Below are 25,500 nucleotides of genomic sequence, written 5' to 3'. Positions count from 1 at the left end.
TAAAAGGGTCAAATTGACCCTTTTCAAAAGGATGGATCGTATTTGACCCTTTGAAAGGTTCACTTTTGTATCTCTTGAAATTTAGTATGCACATTTATCACGAATAATCATGTTTTATTGTAAACTTATTACTGATATCATATTTCTCTCATCTGAGCGAACACCAAAGATCACTTTTTCATTGTTTTTTTATTCGTTTATTCCGGAATTAAATAGATGTCAAAACCGTGACCCTTTCGAAGGGTACCTGGTGACCCTTTCAAAGAGTCAAATATGATCCATCCTTTAGAAAAGGGTCAATTTGACCCTTTTATTTTTACCAGTGTAAGTTGATTTTTTCCGTTTAAAGTTAAAGATGTTTGTCACTTCAAAAAATTATCTCATCAATGTTTCGTGTAATTTCTTTGTACAGAGCCTGAGGAAGTGATCAAATAAATCACGAAACGTCGCTAAGATGCGTAAAAACTAGTACCCAGTTCTTATTTTGGCTGCTATACCGAATTTTTCCAACTCATATTAACCACAGTCGTTATTCTTCAATTACATTATGATGAACGATTGGAATTTTTAGGCGTCAAACACTTCAAATACCTCGGTTCGGAGGATAGAGACAAATGAGAAACTGGCGGTTAGACAGAGGTATTTTAATTTGGTTTCATCTGTGTTCCGCTCAAGAGACATCTTTTGGCCATTGAAAACCAGAATGTCCGACACAGATAAGAGGTCACTATTGGTTTTCGAAAGACGGATCCTACGTAGAATTTTTGGGCCCGTGAAAGATGCTACAACGGGGAATTTTAGGATCAAAATGTATCATGAATCGGAGTCTGTCAGAGAACCCAACCAGGCAAGAAGAATGAGTTGGCTCGGTCATATGTACCAAATGCCTGACGAAAGAATATCCAAAAAGCTATGGAATCCGGGACCGGAGAGAATAAGGCCGAAAGGCCATCCCAGAAGGAGATGGAAAGACGTAATGGATGATGTCCTTAAAAAACTGGATGTGCTTCGATGCTGACTGCCGATGGTTGCGAGTCTCCGAAGATGGAGAGGCGTGGTGGCGGTGGCCTAGTTCCTCAAAGTAGAAACGTTTCTTTGCACTCATCGTAAAAATTTTTCAGGTTACTCAAGTTTCGTAAAACATTTCGAAGGTTCCTCTGGCTGTTCAGTAATTTATTGGGTTTCTTGAAGTTTTCAAAAATTTTGCTTTAAGCTTTTTCGTGAAATTTCTTTAGTTATTCAAGTTTCGTGAAACATTTTGAAGATTCCTTGTTAAATAACGTGAGATTTAGTATTTTTTTGGGCTTTTCAGAAAGTTTTTGGGTTTTATGGAAAGATTTCTTTGTGCTTTCTTTGTAAAATCTCTCCTGTTTCTCTAGTTTCGCAAAACATTATGAAAGTTTGTTGAAAATCTCAGTAAACATATTTAAGTTCTCGTAAAATTCCTTGGGTTTCTTGAAGTTTTCAAAAATATTGCTTCGAGATTCGTCGATTTCTTAAGACATTCAAGTTTCGCAGAACATTTCGAACATTTCTTCAGTAAATATCGGAAGTTTTCGTAAAAACTCTTGGGTTTCTCAGAGAGTTTTTGTGTTTCTTCAGTCTTAATAAACATTTCTTGGAGCTTTTTGTAATACTTCTGTACTTTTTCCACTTTTGCATATTTTTTTGTTAAAAGTTTTTCCTTGTGTTTCTTGTAAAATACATTGAGTTATCTGGAGTTTTTTTGGCTCTTGAGTTTTTTAAAATGTTTTTCTGGGATTCTTATACAAGTTTCTGTTGTATCTCAAGTTTCACGAAACAATTCTAAGGTTTCTCTAATTTCTCAGTGAATTTTAGCAATTCCGATAAGAATTTTTTTTGGGTTTCCTGAGTCATTCAAAAAACGTTTCTTTGAGATTCTTGTAAATTCTCAAGTTTTGCAAAACATTTCAAAGCAAGGGTTATGTAATTTCAAAGAACGCAAACCAGTCTGGTCGCAGATTCTTTGAGGAACCCAGAAAATCATTCATTTTTTCAGGAAACCTGAACAATTTTTCGGAAAACCGGGAATTCAAGTAACTTTGTTTATGAGTTACCCCTTGTTTCTCATGTTTCTCGGTAGATTTCATACGTTCTTTTACAAATTTATTATTAAAATTTATGTTATTAAAATTTACAGGGTCCGTTAGGTCCGCTACGTTTCAAGAAACAGAAGAGTATTCTTCTGTTTCTTAAATTTCGTAAAACTTTTCTCGCGCAATTATAATGGTCACGGGTTTCTCCATATGAGCCATCCCTTTCAAAAATATTTTTTCATCAATTTCTGCAGTGTTGAAAATCATAAATGCAGACAAAACTGTCTATCTAAATCATGCAGCAAAGTGGTCCTTGCCCCCAAAACCAGATCAATAGTCACATTAATCAGTAATTGAGGATGAAAATTGAATAAAGAGCAAACGCTGTGATTGAATGCATTTCCCCATGCATTGCATTACTTTTCAATTCAATCCGGCGACGGCCAAAGGGGTTAAAAGTGCAAAAGGCCATACCATCCCCATCCTCCTCTCTAAATACTGTGCAAATTGAGAAGGGTCATTGATTGCGAATTCGGTCTCTGGGCCCGAGACAATTAAAATCATATTTCAGCTAAATTTCAAAATGCACTTAATGGCAAAATAAGTCCAATTGATGGTGATTTGATCGGGACGCAATTCACGTGTGTTGTGTTATCGTTCTCTTTTGTAAGGTACAACATCATTATGTTAATGACATTATGTTAATTACATATGATATGGGTTTCAGCTGGTTGGTAGCAGAAGAGCACAAGCACCTGTCCTGAGGATGGTGTCTGCAGGTAAGATGTGACGTCCGTTTCGATCATGCAGCTCCTCAGCGAGTCTGGAATAAACATGCCTCGGTTCCCGCCAAGCTCCGGGACAGCCGTGTCCTCCACTTCCACGATCACCAAACACCACGAGGACACCCTTCACGCTGAATCCTCCTGTACTCACCACGTGAATTCTTTAGCACCCTTCCACAAGTCCCCTGTGCGCCAGGGCTGATAACTATCCTGTAAGAGAAAGTTCCCCCAGGATCAATATGGAATTTCTTTGCAAAATTTCTCTATTTCTATTTTTATTTTTGATATTTCGCCTATACCAAAAATTATTGTCCTTTCCCTTCAACGACTTTTTACGGTTGAAGATAAAAAATAGACACTAAAAAGCATATTTAAAAATCATTCTGAATGAGTATGTATTCATATCAAAGGTCTTCAAGTCTCAATCCAATTTAAACCGGTAATTTTGGTATTTTTTTCCAATATTTCCAGACAATGTTTGTTCGAAAATGCGTCGTACGATTGTTTAAAGAGTTGTCTAGGCGGACATGTAGTCTATATACGAAAATATCATATCGTAGTATTCCTAAAAAAAACGGGTTTTAAAGGTCAAAGGTTAAAAAGCCTTCAGACAACGTATTTCCAACCGTGTAGGATTAAGTGAGGCCCGTTGGAAAGGTTTTCGAATTTCAGATAAGTCTGAATTGGTTCAAATCGGTTTTGAACCGGCAATAAACCGGTTATGAACTGATAAGTAATTTTCGTCCACAATTGAATTTACATTACTCCTAAAATATTTTAAGCGACCTTTTGAGTGATTTATAAATACGTTTCAGTCGATTATGCATCGGTAAACGGCAAATGATGATAAAGTGCTTTCGATTGAGTTATAATATCTATAAGTTACGAGTTTGAGAATTTCGCAATAATTGAAGGATAATGAGCTGGCGTGATGGATATTCTATGAGGGCACCTCCGGTAATCGCCAGTGAAAATTTCGCTTCACCTCAAGAAGTAAAACAAATTTTCTGTCTTGCCCAGAGCTTTCGATCCCGCCCGGATGTGGACCTTCTTCAGTGGTCGACTAGACTATATGAGGCCATTTACACCGCCGCATTAGATTGAGATTGAATTGTCCCAAAATCGGGATTTGGGACATTTTAGACTCAATCTGAGACGACAATATAAACAGTTTCATTGAGGCCATTTACACCCCCGCATTAGATTGAGATGAATTGTCCCAAAATCCGATTTTAAGACAGATTAATCTGAACCTAATGCGGCGGTATAAATAGCCTCTATGTTTTTTGATTTCCTTTTTTATAACGATTTTTATTTTGATAACGAACTTCATGAAATCAAAAAACATAGTCTAGTCGACCATAGGAATTTCACAATTAGGACAAAATTATACCACGTAAATATCGTTTTGTAATGAGTCAATCTTAAACATTATCCACATCAAATTAAACATTCGACGCTCATTCTCTTACCAGGTTAAGAGTTAATCTAGGATTTGAGGTTATGTTTTACCTAACCTAGAAAACTCGTACCATAACAGGAATTGAATGACTGAATACGTTAAATTTATACACAAAATATTTATTTAAAGTTAGGCTTAATATAACTTAATACTTTTTGTAGTAACGGCTAAATAAGAGAATGAGGTTTATTAGGGGAAAGTACTCTCCCTTCGAACGTTTATGCCTTCGAATAATGTGAATTTCTTTCGTTTTTCTTAAGAGATTTACACTAAATTATCATGGAATTATCAACAATTGATGATGAGCTAACTAATATTTAATAGAAATGTGTAAGTCTCTTAGGAAAACTAAAAGAAAATTCACATTATTCGAAGGCATGAACGTTCGAAGGGAGAGTACTTTCCCCTATAAATATTAAAATGATGCTGGAATGAAACTAGGTCTTACTGGAAGCAAGATTTCTAGATATCCATTATTATTTTTCCTGATAAGCGGATGGTATGGTCAATCCCATACTTCGCGGAATTAAGTGTAGCAAATGAAAACCTGTTTAAGAAATTTGAACACCTGTGTAGCCAGTGAAATTTTTGGTGATCGGAAAGGGATTTGATCCTGATACATTTGGATTAAAGCGAGAACTTTAAGGTTTGACCCATTAAATTCCCAATTAAAATAATAATTTACCTTAAATCTTTAAACTTATTGTGTTCTTTGTAACGCTCATCCAACTTCGAAAAGGTTTTTCTGATTGGAAAAGTTTTATAAATTTTTGAAAATTCTGACCAACCAATAAATAAATATTTTACGGGATCAAATATTTAATTACATGTGGGTAATTACTATAAACATAAGTCTGTCCTAAGGCTAAACAAAGTATTTTAATTTTAATTAATATTCTATTCATTTTATTTTTTGTTTAAACCTAATATACAGAAATCAAATAAATTTAATGTAAAACCGTATTCAGATCTGATGGTTACATGGTTTAATCTTGTAATTTCACAATAGGAGATTTTTTTGGTGGAATTTCGATCTAAAATTAAATGCAGTTTAAAGGCAACTAATCCCTTTTTAGATCCTCGAAATTCAGTGATTCTATTTTATTGTTTAGAAATTTATCAACATATAAAAACATGGTTAAATCTAGTTTGAAGACTGTCTAACGTTTTTTAGCGGGTTTAACTAGTCGTAAATTATTTATCTAAGTTCTAAAAAAAACAATCTAATCTGTTTCAAAACTGCAATATATCCCCATTTAAAAAAATAAAAAATAAACTCATTGGTAATGTTTCTATATTTCTTCCCATTTGGTTTTTCTTAGTGTATTTATTTTTGACTCTGCACATGAATTAGTTCCAAAATAGAGAGAATTTCCTTCAAATATTTGCAGCGTGAGAATAAATTTCAATAAATCCGTGTCGATTGACGGAAACTTGTTGGAATGCATTACTTTTAATTTTTTTTTTTTGTAGTAGAAAAAGCGTGGGAAGTTGTTCAAACTTTATTTATTTTGAAAGTAATTTCTTGCCAAAATAAATTAAATATTTCATTTTAACCAATTTAAATTTTTGAAAGAGGAAAATCGCTGTTTTTATTTATTTCCTTTTCCTCATGCACTTATGCATAAAATTCTAAGGTGAGACGTGTTACATTTAATTAAGTTCAACCAGGATCGATTTTGATAAATTCAAATAAATGAGAAAAAATCAAAATTTTATCTAAATAAAAGCAAATAAATTCACAAGCTGCAGTGTTTAATGCAGTCTTGCTTCTTATTTACAAACAATTCTCTTCCCAAATTCAACCAGGTTTATTTTTCCAACTATATATTTTTGAATAACACAAAATTGTAATAATTGAAATACTTAAAATTTCGAGGGAACTTTTTGAGAAAGGTCAATTCAATTCCTGTTGCATTTACTATTTTAAAATAAAATTGCAACGTGTCAGAGTTTTCCTGTTTTTTTTCCTTCTTTATCGTGTTGAAATAAGAAAAATTTATATAAATTGAGGCTCTTTCCACGATTATTCCTGCTCAATTTGCGCGCGCATAACGAGCAGATTATTTTTGGCATAAAATACAGAGAAATGGCCAGTGAGACGGTGTTGATTCCGCTTCTTTTTCCACACCACAACCATTTTCCTGAGCGACCGATCACAGCCCTAGTACAAATATTGTGTATTATAGTGTGTAAAAAACATAAAAATAAATATACAACAGAGAATGGGAAAGAGCGGCTAATTTAACTAAAAGTCGACAGAAAATTCTCAATTTAATTTACATGTGAACATTTATTGAACAGTGTTGGTTGAATCGTATCAGATTTTAGGTATTCTCAAGAAGTGACAGGTGTTAGTTTTTATTTGTTCAATAAAAATGACAACATTTCCTAAATGAATACACAGAAAGTTTAATGATTTTTACCGATGCTTTATTTTTAATCTTTTAACAAAAATCGCACAGCTGGGCTTGGGGACTTATTGTTGTTTATTCTAAGCATTTTTTCAAAATGTTCTTATAATTTTCTCAAAAAACTCAATTTTGTTAAATATTTTAGTCCAATACCGCTCTGTGATTGGTTAAACGATAAATACGATTGATCTAAAATATTTAAGACAGCCATAGGGTAAAAAGTCTAAAGCGAGACAGTTTGGAAAGTGGGACGAAGCAGTGTGGAATGTGGAACTCCTCCCTAAAAACTTGATAATAAATCAATTAAATATTTCAATTTTCGATAAAAAATTATTAAATCTAATTTTGTGATTATCTGATAAGTTAAAAATGCAAAAGTCGTTATTAAACAATTAAAGGGTGACTTGCAAGAAGAATTTAAAACATTTATTGCATGCGTTGTTATATTCATAACCTTCGCACAGTAAGACTCCAATGATCTCACGACTAATTTCCGTAATATTTCCGTTTTTCAAAAATGATTTTTATAAAATTAGTCTCATTAATACGTACTTCTCAATTTTTCTATAACAGTAATTGGTAATTTTTAATTTATTATATTTCAGGGTTGTTTTTTTTAATCTTTTTTTTGATCTTAAATGCCATAAAGGTATGTCTAAACTAAATTCATCAATCGTATTCGTTTACCTAAAATGAATATCACCTAGAAGTTTAATTGAAAGTCATTAGGAACAAGTTTTCAACATTTATTTATAAGGTCGATTTACAGACATTTGATATCTTTAAGTTTATAAAACTTCAATGCATTATACCCGACTGTTACTGGTAAGGACTTAAGGAAACATCCTCTGAATTCTGGAATCGATCTTCAAGCTTTAAAACTTTAAATTGATTTTTAGAAGCAGGTATTTTCCTTTAAAGATCTTTATTTTTAAAATTTCAATTTCTTTGAACTTTGATGCTCAAATGCATCGAACTTCACAATAACCAATTTTAAATGGAAACGTTAATTTTTTTAAGATTACAATAGTTTAAAAACTGGTCAGATGAATCTTATTTTAGATCTTTAAATGTAAAAAATAACAAGACAAGATTGGAACGAACTTCCCTTGAGGGAGAAAACAGTGGCTTATCCTAAGCCTTAAGAGTATTAGGGCCTTGACAGACCTGAGGATTAGCCGAGAGACGCGGCTTAGCGTAATTATATTAGAAATAATGGTCAAACTACGTTTCCATCACTTTCCACTAAGTCGTCTCTCAGCTTAAGTCTTAAGTGTGTCTAGGTCATTAGACTGCCTTTTCTTTTCTCACTTTTTTGCATATTTTTGTAAGCTCCTTTTAGATGATGTAAATGGCTCACTCTGGAGATTGATCATGCTAACTACAGTAGACTCTTCGATATCCAGCACTTCGATATCCGGGTGACAGCTGCCAAACACTGGCGGTTGATATATTCAAAATTATTTTTACTAAACATGAAGTTTGTCCAGTGTGAATTAAAGTATTATTATCATTGTATCGAAGTTTTTAATACATAATTGTGATAAAAAATGAAACATAAGCACACCATGAAGAAAATTCTCTTTTTCTTTGTCAGACAGAAAATAAATTCACACTGCACAAAATAGAAAAACCGTTGATCATTCAAAAAACCTAAATGTCATTTTGTCCCCCAGTCAGCCGGATATCGAAGAGTCTACTGTAATGGCTAACATCAACGCTAAAGACGGTAGCGGCCGCTATTGCTCAAATATGAAGTTCTTTAAGCTCTACTATATCTCTGAAATATGTTTGCAAGGGCACTACCATAAAAGAAGTTTATCAATAAATTGAAAACGAAATTGGAATAAATTAAGCTTCATTAACCTCAGTTAAAGAACTGAGTATTTAAAATATGAATAGGGGGAAATGGGGCACTTTTAAAAGTGGGGCACCTTTGAAATTGGGATCTTTCTCCTATATTTAAGTGGAACTGTGTGCAATATCATAATGTAATTTAGCTTCTCAATTTGTTTGTGAAGCTAAATTATATCACGATAAGGCTCAATTTTATTTAAAAATAGGTGAAAAATCCCAATTCCAAAGGTACCCCACTTTCCCCTACTGAATATTTTAGTTGAACTCTTAAGTTTCCTTTATCTCAGATTGAGAGGCATGACACTTCAAAAATACTGATATTTTGTTAAAATGTCTAAAGATTTATGTTTCATATTTACAATAAAAATAAAAATTTCGAATTCTGAGTTAAAAGGCCATTACGCTAAATCTATTACAATTTTCTCTCATTATTTTTAATATTTTTTTAAAGGTTTGAAAAGTTCTCCCTACTAGATTTATAATTTAAAAAAAATACTTTTTGAAGTTTTCATTTTGCCTATTTTTTTATTGTATTGTTGGATCATTTCAAATATAAGGCTTTAAAAAAATTACACTTCAAAACTAAAGATAATTTTCAGAAAATTAGAATCAGTCTTTAAAGGTCAATTTAAAGATTTTTTTATCTCAAAATCAGATGGTAATAAATGAAAATCTGTTACTAACGCTATAAGATTGGTGACACGAACTTTTCTCATTTTTATTAAGATTTGATAACAATAAATTTAAGAGGTAGAAAACAAAAATTAGCAATATAAAATATTAAATTCTGATCATTAAAAAAACCGAAACTTTTGCAAAAATTAGATCTTATTTACGTAATCAACATCTAAGATATTTATTTGTAGACAAAATGTAAACATTATTTATTGTTCATTTTCGAATTTATATTTTTTGCTGACCCAGTTTAAATTGTACAACGCCCTTTTGAGATAATCTTAATTTGAATACTGTATCTAGCCTTTTCAGGAAAAATCTATCATTAACGCATAAAAAAAGTTATCTTTCGTACTTCTATAATTATTTCTTTCTACAACATGTTAAAAGGTTTAAGAATCAAGTAGAGCATAGGCTGATGAGCTGATGAGTACTACAAACCAACAAATTTACAAGTTTTCAGATATTTTTATATTAAAATAGCAATTTTTATCCACCCATAACATTCATTTGATAAATTCGTTCAGAGTATCAGCAAAAAACAATTTTAATAGCTGACCCGATAGATTTATAAATCATTCTCAAAAGATTTACGTAACAGTTTTATTGCTGAATCTCAATGAGAGAGAAATATATCAATATATTTTAGTACCTGCATTTTCCTATTCATATACATATAGAGGAAATACATTTTAAGATATTTATGCTATCTTAAGTTCTTCTGGTTCGTCAAAGGATTGTCTCTTCTCAAAACTAAGGAAAAAAACTTAATTTTCCTTTTTTTTCCTAACTTAAGCTTTCCAAAAAATATTTGAAAACATTTAGATAGGAATACTATTTAGAAAACGTATTGAGGAATGTTTGTGAACATATGGTTTCCATATGTTCATGAAATCAATTTGAGACATACGAAACACTTTACAGTATTTTGGAAAGATTTAGAAATCTCTGGGAACACTTGGAATCATTTGAGAACAGGAAATCACTTTGGAACTGGAACGCAAGTTAACGTTTAAGAACAAATGGGAACACTTTGAAAACTGTCGACCGATATGGGTCTTCCTCAGTCAGTGAGTTGAGGAAGGCCCATACCGAGGGTCGAAAGCTTTGGAGAAAATAATATCTATTTGGTTTTGAGAAGAATCCTCTGACGAACACCGGAAAAACTGCAGATAACACACAACTACGTCAGATACAATATTTGAAGAATTTATTCAATATATCCCGGTGGCTGTCCTTTTTTATTTGATTGTAGGTTGACTTGTAACTAAATGGTTAAAGATACCGACTTTACGTCTTTGATGAGTCCGTCACAGAGAGAAAAAAATACCCCAGAATCAATAAATTTATGGGATACTTTTGGTATTAAAAGTGCTCCTGTACCTCATGAGTATTAAATTCTAAGGTATTTTGAGATACATTTCAAGAAATTCCTTGTCATTGACTCAATACCATAAATTTATTAATTTTCAATCACCATCAGTATTGATATTGATTTTAGGGTACTGTACTGTACCATTGATTTTATCTCATTGTAGTACTCATTTTAGAGCATTATGGTATTAAATTTATCCTATTGTGGCATTGATTTTAGGGTTTCTCGGTATTGATTCTATCCCATTTTGGTATTGATATTAGAGTATTTCGTTTTTGATTGTATCCCGTTTGGGTATTGATTTTAGCGTTTTTCGGCATTCATTTGATTCCATTTTGGTATTGATTTTAGGGTATTTCGGTGTTGATTCTATCCCATTTTGGTATTGATTTTAGCGTATTTCGGCATTGATTTGATCCCATTTTTATATTTATGTTTTTACTCCATTTTTCGTATTGATTTTAAATGTGATTTTACTCCATTTTTCGTATTCATTTTAGTGTATTTCTGGACACTAGATCCTTTTACAAGGGACGGTACTCAATCTCCCGACCGCTAGGCTCGCGCTAAACTAAGGACCCTTTCACACATGAGCTAAAACGCATTTATCGCATTTATCCATTATAAGACGAAGTGTTTTGTTTTTGAATTTCCTATCTTAATTTTTTCTATGAACTGATTGAACTCACCAATAAACCAGAATTGTTGATCACAGTTCGCCTTGACATTGCAGATGTAGATTATAAGTTGATTCCTGCTTCTTTTCCTCCTTAATTCGATGTCTTTAGGTTTGGCCGGGAATTGTTGGTATTGTCATTTCCTGAGTCACTGTTTTAGCTCCTACTCCTATATTCTTTTCAGCAGCAGCAATTTATTTAAAACTTAACTATCCCCATGAATTCCTGCTTCGACACACACTAACACACACACAATTATTTCAGTTGGCGAAGAAAAGTATATTGGAGTATACCTTGAAGAAAATTTATAATAGATAATTAAGATCCAAGATTGAGGGGCTCTTAGGTGCAAGAAGTCAGAATAAAAGTTTAAAAAAAAAAGCCGAAAGAGAAAAATTTGTGTGTTGGAGCATGACAATTTTCTCCCCAAAATTTATGATTTTTCGCGTCCTCCTTGGGAAAATGTGCAGTGTTGTATTTTTCAACCCAAAATGAATTTAACACACCCACATTTCTTCATGAGTTATTCCTTTTTCGGGCCACAAAGCACCACCCACTGAAAGACTTTCCCAATACACGAGGTCAATTCACAATACTGATACGATCATTCATTATTTTTTTAACAATACAGAACAATTCAAAAACTCATAAAAATCAACCCCATGTTTAATTTGCGGCTCCAAATATTATGAAAAGAAGATAGGGTTTTCCGCAAGTGAGATTTCCTTTGCTTTTTCTTGAAGTATATTTCTAGATCAGAATCTTTTAATATTTTATAACATCTATTAGAGTTCTTATAAGATTTTTTAAACAATCGAGTAACAGTAAATTTTAAAAATGACCCTAATTTTCTTTTCATTTTTTCCCTGTTCTTTCAAAAACATATTTTTTGGATGTGTTTTGGATAGGGTAAATGTGCCAAATTTCGGCATAGTTGCATGCAAGCGTCAATGTTTCAAGTTTGAAATGCAATATTTTAAATTCAAATTGATTTTTTTTATTCTTTCTTCTTAAAGAGTGTTGCTTGGAACCTTGTAAAGAGTTTATCGTCCTTATTTACTCTACAATCATTCTTAATACATTTTAAAATGAATAAAAATATAGACATAGCTTAGGTGCCCTATTTCGGCCACCTTGTTTCTCATAGTTCCTTGCCCTTCGGGAATTCTTTCAATGACTTTCACGTCATTTCGTTTGTCGAAGCTACATTTTTTTGTTATTCTTGTGTATTGTATAATCTCTAGAGTACGTAAAATCTAAAAGTTCATGGAAATTCGAGGAACAAAAAAGGTGGCTGAAATTGCAAGCTGGCCGGAATTTGGCACACTTACCCTAATATCCAGATGAACATTTCGTTCATATATACCAACGATGTAATATCTTTTCTTCTAATAGTTTTCCAAAATTAATATTACTTTCTCTACAGACTTCTTACAATAAAAATTACATACCGGAAGTATTAGCTATAGATCTTCCTTTTACACGTTATAAGTTTAAAGGAAACCCTTGTCCATAACTGCAGTTCAAATTTTAATAATAACTGGATATTATTAAAAATGCCTTGGAAAAAGACAAATATAACATAAGCTATTTAACTATATAACGACTATAATAAAAAAAATCCTTCAAATCGTTCTTTAGTTCCTTTCCAAAATGTACAATCTTTTCGGAACAGAGAGGGAATAGAATAATTTAAAAGAAAAAATAATCAATCAAAATTGAATTATCTGATATTATTTGTACCGATAAAATTTTTAATGTTGAACTTAATATGAATATGCCATAAGAATAAAATAAATAAAGGTGCTGTTTTAAATTTCGGACAGGTTACTTATAAATAACAATTTTATGAGTTTGAAGCGTCATATTTTTAATACCAGTTGACATTTTTTGTTACTTTCTTTTTAAGAGTGTTGTTTGATATATTGTAAAGTAGTCTATCGTCTTTATTTTCTCTAAAATAACTAACTTGTTTGAAAATAGATAAAAATATAGAGATTGTTTTGTGTGTAATATCGGACACAAAGTTTCTCGAAGATTCCTGCGCTTCTGAAACTCCTTCAATGATTTCTACAATATTTTATCCGTAAAGGCTGCGCACTTTTGTTTCTTTACCATTGAGTAACAAAAAATGTCGTTGCAAGCTGTCCGAAATTTAGCACAGTTCCTCTAAATTCAAATCACTAAATTTCTGTATATTTGTGTAGTAGGGTATTTCAACAAGGAAAATTTTTTTTGGCACTATTCTCAGGGTGCTGTATTTGATAAAACAAGAAAGTTTTTCTTCGACGACCATATGATCAGACGCCGTTTAGAGGTGGCTAATTGACCCTCTCTGTAGAACATTTTTCTGATTTTACACTACAGAGAGGGTCGTTCAGCCACCTCTAAACGGCGTCTGATCATATGGTCGTCGAAGAAAAACTTTCTTGTTTTATCAAATACAGCACCCTGAGAATAGTGCCAAACAAAATTTTTCCTTGTTGAAACACTGACCAAACTGATCTACTGCCCATCTTCCTGCAAACTCTTTTTTAATAGGGAAGGGTGAAACAATTACATTAGTGCCTCGATTTTTTTACGGCTGAGACTAAACTAAATTGATGTCATTTTCTCCCATTTTTAAATAGAACTGAGCCTTATCATCATACAATTCAGTTTCACAATTGCTTTGTGGTGCAAAATTATCTTATGATAAGGTCCAAATCCATTTAAAAATAAGAGAAAAAAGACCTATTTTAAAAGTGGCCCACTACCCCATACTGTAAGTTTAATTCTAATAAATCCATCAAGTCAGAAGTAATTCATATTCAGATTAATACAGTTCAAGTCTAACAGTGTAAATGCGTTTAGTTCTTTCCTGCGGTTTTTTAAGTTACCATCAGTTAAATCGTAAAGTCTCATGTTTAAAAAAAAAAGAAAATAGTTTGACAATTAGGGGAGACTGGGGCAAAACTTGTCAAAACGCATATTTAATTCTTTCACGAGCTCTGAGAAAACTTAAACGTTTTATAATGAGCATATTCTTGTAGGAAATTTACTGCTCTACAACATTGCAGAAGACTATTTTCCTCTATCTCGAAAGAAATGTGATTTTCAAATCATTTTCTAAAAGTCGATTTTGTGGAGATTCTCAAAATTGCTGGGGCAAATTTTGTCAGTCTTCGAATAATTTGTGACGTTTTACTCTCGCAAACGTTAAAAATATTAAATAGACATATTCTTATAGGAAATTTATTCCTCTACAACTTTGTCGTAGATAATTTTTTTCTTTTTTTTGTTTCCCCCCTTACCTACCCCCCTTACCAAGGTCTTAGGCCTTGAGGCCTATTTTGACCAAAATCAAATGTTCAGAGAACCGAAATACATTCATCCATGTATTCAAAAATACCAAATCGTCGATCAATAAAAAAAAAATTTTCCCATATCAACTGGTAAAAATAAGTAATTAAATAAATAAATAACAGATATGAATTAGGACCTTACACATCACTAGCCGTGTTAATAATTTTTTTTTCTATCTTAACGAGAAATGTCCTTAAATTGAGCTAATCAGTATTGGTATTTTCTGTAAGCCAAATATTCCAAAGATAGGGCTCAAAATTTCATTATTTTTTATTTTACATAAATCCTTCCTCGAATCCCTTGACTGTGTTATCACACTTGCACATTAAAATTTTAATATAATTCACATTAATTGTCGCTGGTGAGAGTCCAAATGTGTAATTTGTGTGTTTGAATCGTTTGAATCATTTTATATTCAAAATTTGATCTATTTGTTGATAAAAAGGTAGACTAGACCCGAAAAATTTGATATAAATTGATTTAAAGCATTAATGCGAAAAATTAATACGTTTTACTCTTTAATTTTTTAATGTGAAAAACATTTATGCTTTAAGTAAATTTAAACTTATTTTTGCAGGCCAAGTCCACTTCTTTATAAATAAATAGAAAAATCCCAAATATTAAGTGACTCAAAGACACAAATAACATATTTGGACGCTCACAAGCGACAATTAATGTGAATCACATTAAAATTGTGCAAATGTGATAACGCCGACTGAAACTTTGTAAGTTTAAGAGGGTACATGAAGGCTGTCTATAATAAAAACTTCAAACCTCAGTCTCTTTTATTTTAGAAAATAGTGAATATTGAAATTCTCGTTTTGACAAATTTTGCCCCAGTCTCCCCTACTCTAGAATTATATGTGCTGTGCGTTAACCCCTTAAGAACGAGAAGGTCAAAAATCGGGGGTCCGAAAAACTCACTTTTTCTGACTTTTTAGAAAAAAAACCCCTTTTAGACCTTCAGATGACCGTGGGAAGAATTTCATTTTTGGGTCACCGGTGACCCAATCGTCCTTAAAGGGATAACACCGTTAACACCATTGGTATCGTAATGTATTTTTTGATTTTTTTTTACTGATTATATTTATGATTGTTAGATAGGTTCTAGAATCCAATTTTCCTTAAATATTATTTTCTATTTTCTTCATGCATAAGATAAACTGATCCATTAGACAACATAGTCAATCCTGATCCTGATCCTAATGGCTCCAGCACACCTTTTAGATTAAGAAAATTTCATGAAGTCGAATTTCGGATCCATTTCTCTCTCACATGTTTTGCATATGTCTATCTCATTCTCTCGCACTCTTCTTCTTCTCTTAAACATCACTCCAAATTCAATTTAGCTCAATCGAATTTGGTATGCGAAAGAATGAGATAGTCATATGCAAAACATGTGAGAAAGAAAGGGTTTCGAATCTCGACTTCATGAAATTTTCCTGATCTAAAAGGTGTGCCGGAGCCATAACTTTTCTTTTTTATCGAAGCATTGAAAAATCTGACTCTAGGCAGAGAAAAGGAAGACCACAATAAGCCCTACACTCATGAATACTTCTTCGTGGTATTTTTCTTTTGCCCATCTAAAACATTAAGGATATTTCAAAATTTAAATTTAGGTCTGATTCCAAATTATCCCACTGTACCCTATTAATTGAAATTGAATTGGGGAGATTTTTTTTTTAATTTTATTAAAAGTTATATCCACACTTCATCGACCATTTAAATTTGTTTTTGAAAAAAAAAAACACAATAAAATAGTGCGTTGCTTATTAAAATGCACTGAATAGTTTATAAATAATGCACTCTCTCACTTTTTCACAAATAATATGATTTTTTTCTAAAATATTTCTCCGTCTTCCGTCATTTTTCCTTTTTTATATTTTAAAGAAGGAAGGATGTAAAATTGCACAAAATATTAGACGGAAACTGTGATAAAATGTGTAAAAAGCATTTAAATGTTTTAAGAGCACGTTTTCTTGGCGACTGAAATTGCGCTTTTGGAGACTTTTTAGACAACTCTCAATGAAGATTTTGTCGTTACTTTTGAGTGAGTGGGAAAAGTGATGGGGAGTGGGATAAAAACGGGAAAATCAACGAAGAGGAAAATTGCAACATTGACGCCTTTAAAATTTTAGGAAGGATTTTTCCTCATTTCCCATTTTTAGAGTTGTTGAAAAATTATTTTCCCCAGTAAATCCAAAGGAATATCACAATATATTTTCGGGAAGATTAACTACTGGCTGAGGAAAACTAAGAAATTCAAGAGAGAGAGAAAAAAAAGACGTCTCCACGAGATTATCTTCGCAGTGTCTCTTCCACATGAAGAGGAAAAATCAGTTATATATATATGTTATATAAGATAAATAAATAGGAGCTACATACATTGGAAAAGTAAGCTTTCAATGTGTGGTTAAAGTTCCTCTCTCTCACTCTCCCTATATCAACTTTAATGCACAAAATCGTGAAAATTCGCCATTAAGCGTCGCGACGTCGACCCTCACCAGGAAAATTTTCTGCTCCAACCACACAAACACATACACCATCTCTGGCGCTTCTTCTTCGATTTTGAGATGTAAAAAGCACTCACACTCCTGCAACTTTTGTACGATGCTCGAGGAAGAAGAGAAAAAAAAATCCGTCTCCACTGAAAAAGTCGCCTCTTGGCCCACAAATTATATATTTTCCTGCTTTGAAAATTTGCAAATTCAACCAAAAATCACATCTAAATGGAACACAAAACTCATTCCTAGACCACACAGACTCCCTCTTAGTCACTTTTCTCGAGAGAGAAAAAAAAGTCCACTTTTTTACTGGACTGCAGATGGAAAATGCGGAGTTTGTGGTGGTTAAAGATTGAAAATTCAGGGACCAAACTTAACTACACGTCTTTTCTTCGCGACTCTGAGACGGAGGGATGATGTTTAAGTGATGTAGAAAAAAAAAGTTTTTCGCTCCTTATTGACGAAATAAACTGTCCGAAACGATAAAATGGTCTGCACTGATGTTGAAGATACAACTGTTATTATATAAGAGCGTCTATTTTCATTTGTACATACTTTTCGTGTGTAATTCGGGGAAAATTCGGAAAACTCATCCCATCGTGGTCAGAATCAACATTGTATGTGTGATTTACCATAATAAATACTAAAGATTCTCAATTTTCAATCCCTTTTCTACCACTTCTCTTCCCAATTTCACCTCAATAAATCATTTTGGAAAAGCTTCATTTAAGTTTTTCAATCCTAAACCACGTGTTGGAAAATTTTTTCATGATAATTTGGCGGGAAAAAAGACCACCTCATCGACTATGCTGCTCCTGTGGCGACCACAAGAAGCTCTTTATAGCACGATTTTACTATTCGTGCTGGCCACGAGAGGCACTAACAGTTTGTAATAAAGTGAGTCAGAGAAAAATCGACAAAAGTCGCAGTGTCCAAGAAAAAGTGAATTTTAAGCATCAAAATGAAATTCCAATACAAGGAAGAGCATCCTTTTGAGAAGAGACGTGCTGAGGGTGATAAGATCCGCAGGAAATATCCCGACCGTGTTCCTGTAAGTTTCACAAAATCCTGGAGAAAGTTTTTCATTTTGTCGCAGCCCCAATGGCGGACATTTTTTGCGACGCAAAAACAAAAAATATTGCGAAATAGAAGCACTTACATCCCCCAAGAGCCCCAATAAAGTCCCCCACAGCTGCCCAGTTCCACAAGATTTTCATTAATTGAAGATTTTCTCAATTTTTCGGTAGATTTAGGAAATTTTCTTTGTTTGACAGTGGCGCCTCTGATGGTCATTGAAAAATTTCAAGGGTTCCTTCTGTTTAGGTTTATTTTCGAGAATTTGGGAAAAGGGAGAGAAAAATATCCTTATGGAAGTTAAAGATTATGTTGGTCAATCATTAAGAAAGATACCAAAGAATGCAATCACTTAACACTGCGAAAACCAGCCACTTTGTTCAAGGTCCCCAAAGGCCTTATGGTCTGTTGCTTTTTATGAATTCACAGATATTGTAATCGGTGCTGAAGATTTGATTTTAAGTTCGTTCTTTAAAAAAAGAAAATTTGTCGTTATTTTTTATAATTCAAGAACAATAATAACAAGATTTAAGAAAAAGAATAATCTTCCGGGAAGTGCTTAAAAACAAAGATTATAGATTTACAAGATATGCAAAAATGTTTTTTGAAAAAGATATTTGAATAATCTTTGAAGTTACTCATTAAATCGTATAGTAACTATAGATATAGTCGCATATAATTAAAATTTTATTTAAAAAATAAGTGAGTGACAAATACTCAAGAAAAATAAATGGTAAATTTTAAAATAAATTTAGAAAACAAAGCTTTAAAAACGAAAATTCACAATTTACTAAATTCAAGTTAAAAAAAATTTGAGATTACGTGAAATTTTTGAGCAACATTTTCGGCAGAGCGTTTTTTTCTGGTTCAGGGTGGGGGAATTCTTAAAAGAATACTAAGTCGATTTAGATTTATATTATTCCGAGAGATATCGTCGGCTGGGCACTCAATGGGTCAAGTGGTAGAGCACTCGCTCTATGATTCAAGTGTCCTGGGTTCGAACCCCCTTTAGGTCACCAGGAATTTTTCTAGCGTCAAAGGTGTTCGGATTGCATCCAGTGAGCTTCACTGCACTTGATTCCACGTGGCATGGGACTGACAATCCCATCTTGTATAAGAAATAATATTAATGGATGTTTCGAACTCCCCTTGCGGGAAAGCCTAAGTTCCTCTATGGAATGTTGCCACCATTATTAATTATTATATCATCGGCTGAATCAGTAACTGTACTAACTTCATTTACTTTGTGTCTCCATTCGTTTCAAACGCTACGTAGCGATGTATTATTTAGGTTATTTACAATGAATGCAGACATTAAGCAAATGAGTAAGCACAGTTTCAGATCAAACTGACGATATGTTGTTCCTTGGGATTGAGATTTACAACTGATGAAAATTTGGTGGATATCTGACTTCCAAGGGACGATATAGTCATTTTATTCATAAAAGAGATATATGAACAGCATAGGAATTCGTAAAATAAATCTGAAAAATGCTTTTTTTGAAAATTTTTACCAGTTTTAAAAAGTGTCAATGCTTGAATTGTTAAAAAGTTCCCTTTTCACTTAAGAAATGTCAAATTAGTAAAATGCAAACTTTTACCAGGATTGACCTGGCTTACCAATAGAATCTTCTGTATCTTATCACTTTCTCTCAATCTACGCTTTTACGGTTGGTTCCTGTGTCCCATCAGAAACGCAGTGTCTCTGAATTATTATTGGAGCGGGGTTACTATCAGAGATATTTACAATGCGGTTATCAACCCTCTGAGTGAAAATCCTTATCGTAAACTTCGACGATTTTATGTTTTTCTGTCGTGATTTTCCATATAATTTAACAATTGACACCTCAGATTGATTCCGGCAGTATCTCTGGATGATATCCATTGATCACAAAAAACTTATTATTATCACTTGTCTATGCATATTTTCACGGGAAAGTTTGGAGACGAATAGGTGAGGTGCACCATTCAAACGAATTGGCTGCACTTTGACTATTCTGAATTTCTTCCAACGTGTCAATTCAAAAATCTGGGCCAATAAAAAAGAGCAACAGTTCGTCTGTTGGATAAGCAACTGATATCTATTTACGTGTGCTGGTCCAACTGACGGCTTTGAAAACTTGCTTTTTTTTATTACATAAATAAAATCTATGGATTAGAGAAAACTAATTTGGAAAAATAAACATTTGAAAAGATTCTTTTTTGTATATTTTTCCATATGATTTCTTGAAAATCGCTATGTCAAGAAACTTTTGGTTGATAATATCGACGGTTCCATTCCATACTATGCTACCTCAGAATGACAACTTTTCAGGAAAGCCATTTGTAGTTGGCGATTTCCTATGCTGCCCGTGTAAATTTTTCTTTCTGTGTTTTTTAAAAAATATTTTTTTTTACACCTAATCACAATATTAATATGTGTTAACACATAAGTGTACCTTGATCCTTCTTATCAGGATAACTTAATAAACACTATATTAGATGCTCAGAGCAAAAGTGGTTTCCTTTGTATACATTTCCCTATTAAAACAGTCCACTCATACTTGATACACGTAACCTCAAATTGCGTAAATTCCGTAAACAAATCGACGGATCAATATGGACAAAAAGCGACCAATTTGTAGGTTCATTTAAATTGATTTTAAAATGAAGCAACGCCAAATATGGATAAGCGCCTTAAATGTTTCAGTTTTATAAGTAGGATCGACAAGTTAAAATCTTATGTAGTTTTTATACTTATTTTTAAAAATGTAAACTTGATATACAAAAAATGCTATTAGCGATATAAAAAAAAATCCACAAAACTAGTATCTAGCACTTTACTTACCACTGAAAAAAATCACACTTACGGTGAACAAAGCTGGGTTTATCTCGAGTATTTCTTTGTGCTTTATTTATGTTTGCTTCGTACAGGCGTTTTTTCTTCTCTCTCTCTTTCTGTAAATAACAACATACTCGTCTATTTTTGTGGTAAGAAGCAATCCGATCAGCTGATTCGGGACATAAATGTTGATGAGCTTTAGCTATTGGGCTCTCAAAAAGGCATGAAATTCGACGAGAATTTGAGGTTTTCTCGAAGAAAACTTCTAAAAACTTTCATTCACGTTAATTAAATTGAGGTTAAAATTGAATTCCAGGGTAACTTTTGAGGTATTATACTCTGCATCTCAGTATTTTTTCCTTCAATCTTTGTAGTACGTTTTCCACTTTTCTCTTTTCAATACTATGGTCTTATCTGTGACGTAATTTGTTTTGCTATTTTTCTCAATAAAGCAATGATTTTCTTCTGTTTATGTAAACTTGAAAGTAATACGACAATGAATTTGTTAAAAATAATTATTTAAATAATTATTATTAATAATTATTATTCTTAGACCATCAGTCTAGCGGTCCTCAACAACCACGTCTCTTCAGTTTCATAAGCTTTACGGTTGGTTTGATTTTTTGGAAGTGGTGAATGCGATTGATGAGGAAAAGAAAAGAACGCGAAGAACGTGTTTATTGAATAAATAAACGCATTTCTTTGTTAGGCGATAAGGCATGAGAAACAGAAGCATTTTTTTTGGATCGAGGTTCGCAATATTTTTATCAGTTTTGTTTTTCGGTAGATAAAATATCCGAACTTTGTTTTTAGGTGTTCGCATTGTTTTTTTTTTAGGACAAAAGCTTTCAAAAAGTATTCTAACTTTAAATTATGTTCCATATGTTTCTTTCCACGATATATCAACTAAAATGGTACTGATAGAGCACAAATTTTAGTGTGTATGTAGCTGGAGTCCAGAACTTGACATCTAGAAGCTTTATGGGCCTCAAAGCCCTTATGTCTTAATTTCCGGAAAGCTGTAGTTCAGCATTTATGTCCTAGACACACTTACGACTTATGCCAAAAGACGGTTTAACATAATTACAATCAAAATAGAGTGTCAGATTACATTTTCATCAGTCTCTGACTAATCCGTCTCTCGGTTTAGATAGTGGGAAACTGATGCGAATTCAGTCAAAGACGCCTAGAGAGTGTGGATATATACACAGAAAAAAATATTTTGTAAAAATGTTTGTGAATTCCTATGGAGGAGTTACGAAATGCTCGTTAATCGTATAACCCACAAACAAGTTCGTAAAAGTTTGTAATTTTTTCACAAACATTGTTCTTCGTAAAATTTTGTCGTTCGTAAATTTTTGTTTGCTTGACGAACATTTTACGAACATTTGCGAACAAATGACAAAATTTTACGTACATTTTATTGTGTTTACGAACATTTACGAACAAATGTTTGTAAAAGTACAAAAAATGCTCGTCAAGTGATCATGTTACGAATAAAGTTTGTGAAAAAAGTAAAAACTTTTACAAACAGCTGAGATTCTTTACAATCTCAGCTTTTGTGGTCACAGGTGAAATTCGACCTGGTCAGATCGGGTCCAAATTTTGGATTTACACGTTTTGACACTCATAAATTACGAATATCATATGCGCTAAAAATCGATTTTCGTCCCGTCCCTCCGTCCGTCGTATAACCACTTCTGGAGAGAGAACGGAAAGAGATATCGACAAGCGGTTTTCGGTAAAGGTTAATGTAAATGGCCTGACCCGAGCTAGAGGGGGTCAAAAATTCAATTTTTAAATGGCCATATCTCCGATTTTAATTATCGGAAATCGAAAAATTTTGGTGTTTTGGAAAGCTCTCGTTAAGCACTACAACCCTTATGACACCTCAATTTCATCCGATTAAATCGAAGGTCCGATTAACCGATTTTCGATTAATTGATCTCGAATATTTCGAAAACCAGACGATGCTTTTTCTCTAAATTTTAATATGTTGTAGCTTTCCAACGGTGGGTCGCACTTCTCCCTCGATGCTCCCTGACCCGAGCGCTATAACCAAAAATGTCATAACCGGACTACATTTTTGGTGTTTCTGAAGCGATTTTGACAAAATTTTAGTATATATTATATCTGAGATCAAGATTTTTCTAACGATGGGTCCCATCCGTCTCTACCCCAACCCACTGTACCCCGACCCTTACTATACCCATATGGACCGGGCTCTATCTCTAATGTTTATTAACCGATTTTAATGAACTTTTTTTTCTTTTGTTGGTCTTCCCCACTCAGACTATTTAAAATAGAAAATGACCTGTGATAAACCCAGATAAGCTTATGGTAGCTGAGATTCTTTACAGGTGACCTCAAAATGCGTGCAACTCGGGATGCTTGCAACTCGGAATACGTGAAAATTCGATTGTGAGTTGAATTTTGGGGGTAAAGGATCGCGTCGAGCCAATTTTATCCATTTCGGTGTCCGAGAACCGTTTGCTCGACGCGATTCTTTACCCCCAAAATTCAACTCACAATCGAATTTTCACGTATTCCGAGTTGCAAGCATCCCGAGTTGCACGCATTTCGAGGTCACCTGTAAAGAATCTCAGCTACCATAAGCTTATCTGGGCTTATCACTGGTCATTTTGTAGAGATTATACGATTTACGAGCATTTCGTAACTCCTCCATAGGAGTTCACAAACATTTATGAACATTTTTACAAAATACTTTTTTTCTGTGTAGACGGGCCGCCAAAAACACTAAGGCGATATCTAGAAACGTTTGACCTATAGAAAGAATAAATGACGTTGTATTTTTCTGTTTTTCACTAAATTAGAGCAATAAAATTGCGTTAATTTTCTTATTTGATAGTAGAAAACTCCTTTCAACTTCAGTTTTTAAACAACTTTCTTCTTTTTCCGGGTTTACTACCATTAAGAATCTCATGTAACATAAGTCCTTATGCTAGATCGTTAAACCTTGATAGACATCATAGAAAGGGACTTTTATTTTCTCGCCTTCGAATATGTCTATCTAAGACATTTTCTAAACTTACCTGCAGTATTGTGTGGATTTCTTGAGCATTCAAATGCAATAAATCAACCGTGTGAATCTCACCCGAAAGCGGAACAATGGGCTCAGCTGTGACACACTTGCTTAGTCGTCGTTTTCTTATCAGATGCAAATATCATTAAAAAATGCATTAGAAACTTGATGATATTCAAGTCAAATAGGCAAAATGTATAATGAGAAAATACAAATAAAATGAAGTAAAATAAAATTGCAGGTGATTGTGGAGAAGGCACCAAAGGCGAGAATTGGTGATTTAGACAAGAAGAAGTACCTTGTGCCGTCAGATTTAACCGTTGGCCAGTTCTACTTTCTCATTCGCAAACGGATTCATCTGCGTCCCGAGGATGCTCTCTTCTTCTTTGTCAACAATGTGATTCCGCCTACATCCGCCTCAATGGGTTCGCTGTACCAGGAGCACCATGAAGAAGACTGTTTCCTCTACATTGTCTATTCAGATGAAAATGTTTATGGAAAGAGGTTCTAAAAGGTATCCCTCGCGTGTTTCTAGAATCATTCAATGAACCACATCAAAAAAACAATCTTTTTCTCCTCCATTTCTTTTTTTTTCTTCGTATTTTGTCTTGGATTTGCCGAGTTAACTTTTTAGCATTTCTCAACACTCAATAATGGCAGTTGTTAGAATGCTAGGTTGAAAACAGTTTAAACAACAAAAAAAAGTGAATGAAATAAAAGAATTTTTAGTAATTTTTCGGTGAGAAAGTAATTAATATTTTTTGACTAAATAAAATATTATCTATGATGTATGTTCAGAAAGATGAGAGAGATGATTGATGAATCATGCAGCACTTTTACCCAAATTTTATAATTTTTTTTTCAGTTTTACAAAATAACTTTGACCTATGAAAACACATTTTATTTTATTTTTTACTGATAATTCTGTTGCCGCAATTTATTTTCTGATGGAAAACCTCCTGAAAAAAGCAAGGATTAGTTTTCCAATGTAAAAGTAGCTCTAGAATTATGATTCAAAATTGTGTTATTGGTGAATCAATATTGGACTTTTTTTAATGTAATATGTATTATGTATAACTAGATTAAAAGTGAGAAATAAAGTATGATTAAAATACAATTTTATCGCTGTTTTTGTTGGTAAATTTGAGATTACTTATGTGTGACGAATTATCAGAATCTGAGGCTTATAGATGGATCTATGATCCAGTGATGGAACAATCTACGAATAGAGCCACGTTTGGATGGATCGGGTGCATAACATTTGTTGCCAGTAAATTGGACATGGTCTTTCAAGATGCAATTGTTAATTTAGTAGAAAATGGACGGAAAAACTAGACCTCTCTTAACCCATTCCTTACCATGGTATTATACATCATACGCAAATTGAGTGATTTTAGATGATTATTCCAGG

At 33.0% G+C, this 25,500-nt stretch overlaps 2 protein-coding genes across 3 annotated transcripts in view; one reads left to right on the top strand and one right to left on the bottom strand.

Annotated features, from left to right (window-relative positions):
• Positions 1-17,654, bottom strand: part of LOC129802727 (nuclear factor 1 X-type) — a 29,512-nt gene extending 11,858 nt beyond the window's left edge. For both annotated transcript variants that reach the window (XM_055848765.1, XM_055848766.1), the window contains exons 1-3: positions 17,238-17,654; positions 11,315-11,595; positions 2,813-3,052 (exon numbers count right to left, since the gene is read on the bottom strand). In XM_055848765.1, coding sequence (XP_055704740.1) covers positions 2,813-2,893 — 81 coding nt within the window. In that variant the 5' untranslated portion in view covers positions 2,894-3,052; positions 11,315-11,595; positions 17,238-17,654. The remainder of the gene's footprint in view (positions 1-2,812; positions 3,053-11,314; positions 11,596-17,237) is intronic.
• A 339-nt stretch (positions 17,655-17,993) lies between these two features.
• Positions 17,994-25,206, top strand: LOC129802726 (gamma-aminobutyric acid receptor-associated protein). The gene is made up of 2 exons (XM_055848764.1): positions 17,994-18,202; positions 24,331-25,206. Exons 1-2 carry the CDS (start codon positions 18,113-18,115, stop codon positions 24,598-24,600), a joined length of 360 nt encoding a protein of 119 aa, XP_055704739.1. The 5' UTR covers positions 17,994-18,112; the 3' UTR covers positions 24,601-25,206.
• The last annotated feature ends 294 nt before the right edge of the window (positions 25,207-25,500 follow it).

This window comes from Phlebotomus papatasi, chromosome 2 (genome assembly GCF_024763615.1).
Source record: "Phlebotomus papatasi isolate M1 chromosome 2, Ppap_2.1, whole genome shotgun sequence".
NCBI classification, from domain to species: domain Eukaryota; kingdom Metazoa; phylum Arthropoda; class Insecta; order Diptera; family Psychodidae; genus Phlebotomus; species Phlebotomus papatasi.
Note: the sequence above shows the minus strand (reverse complement) of the source record. Positions and strands in the feature narration are given on the sequence as shown.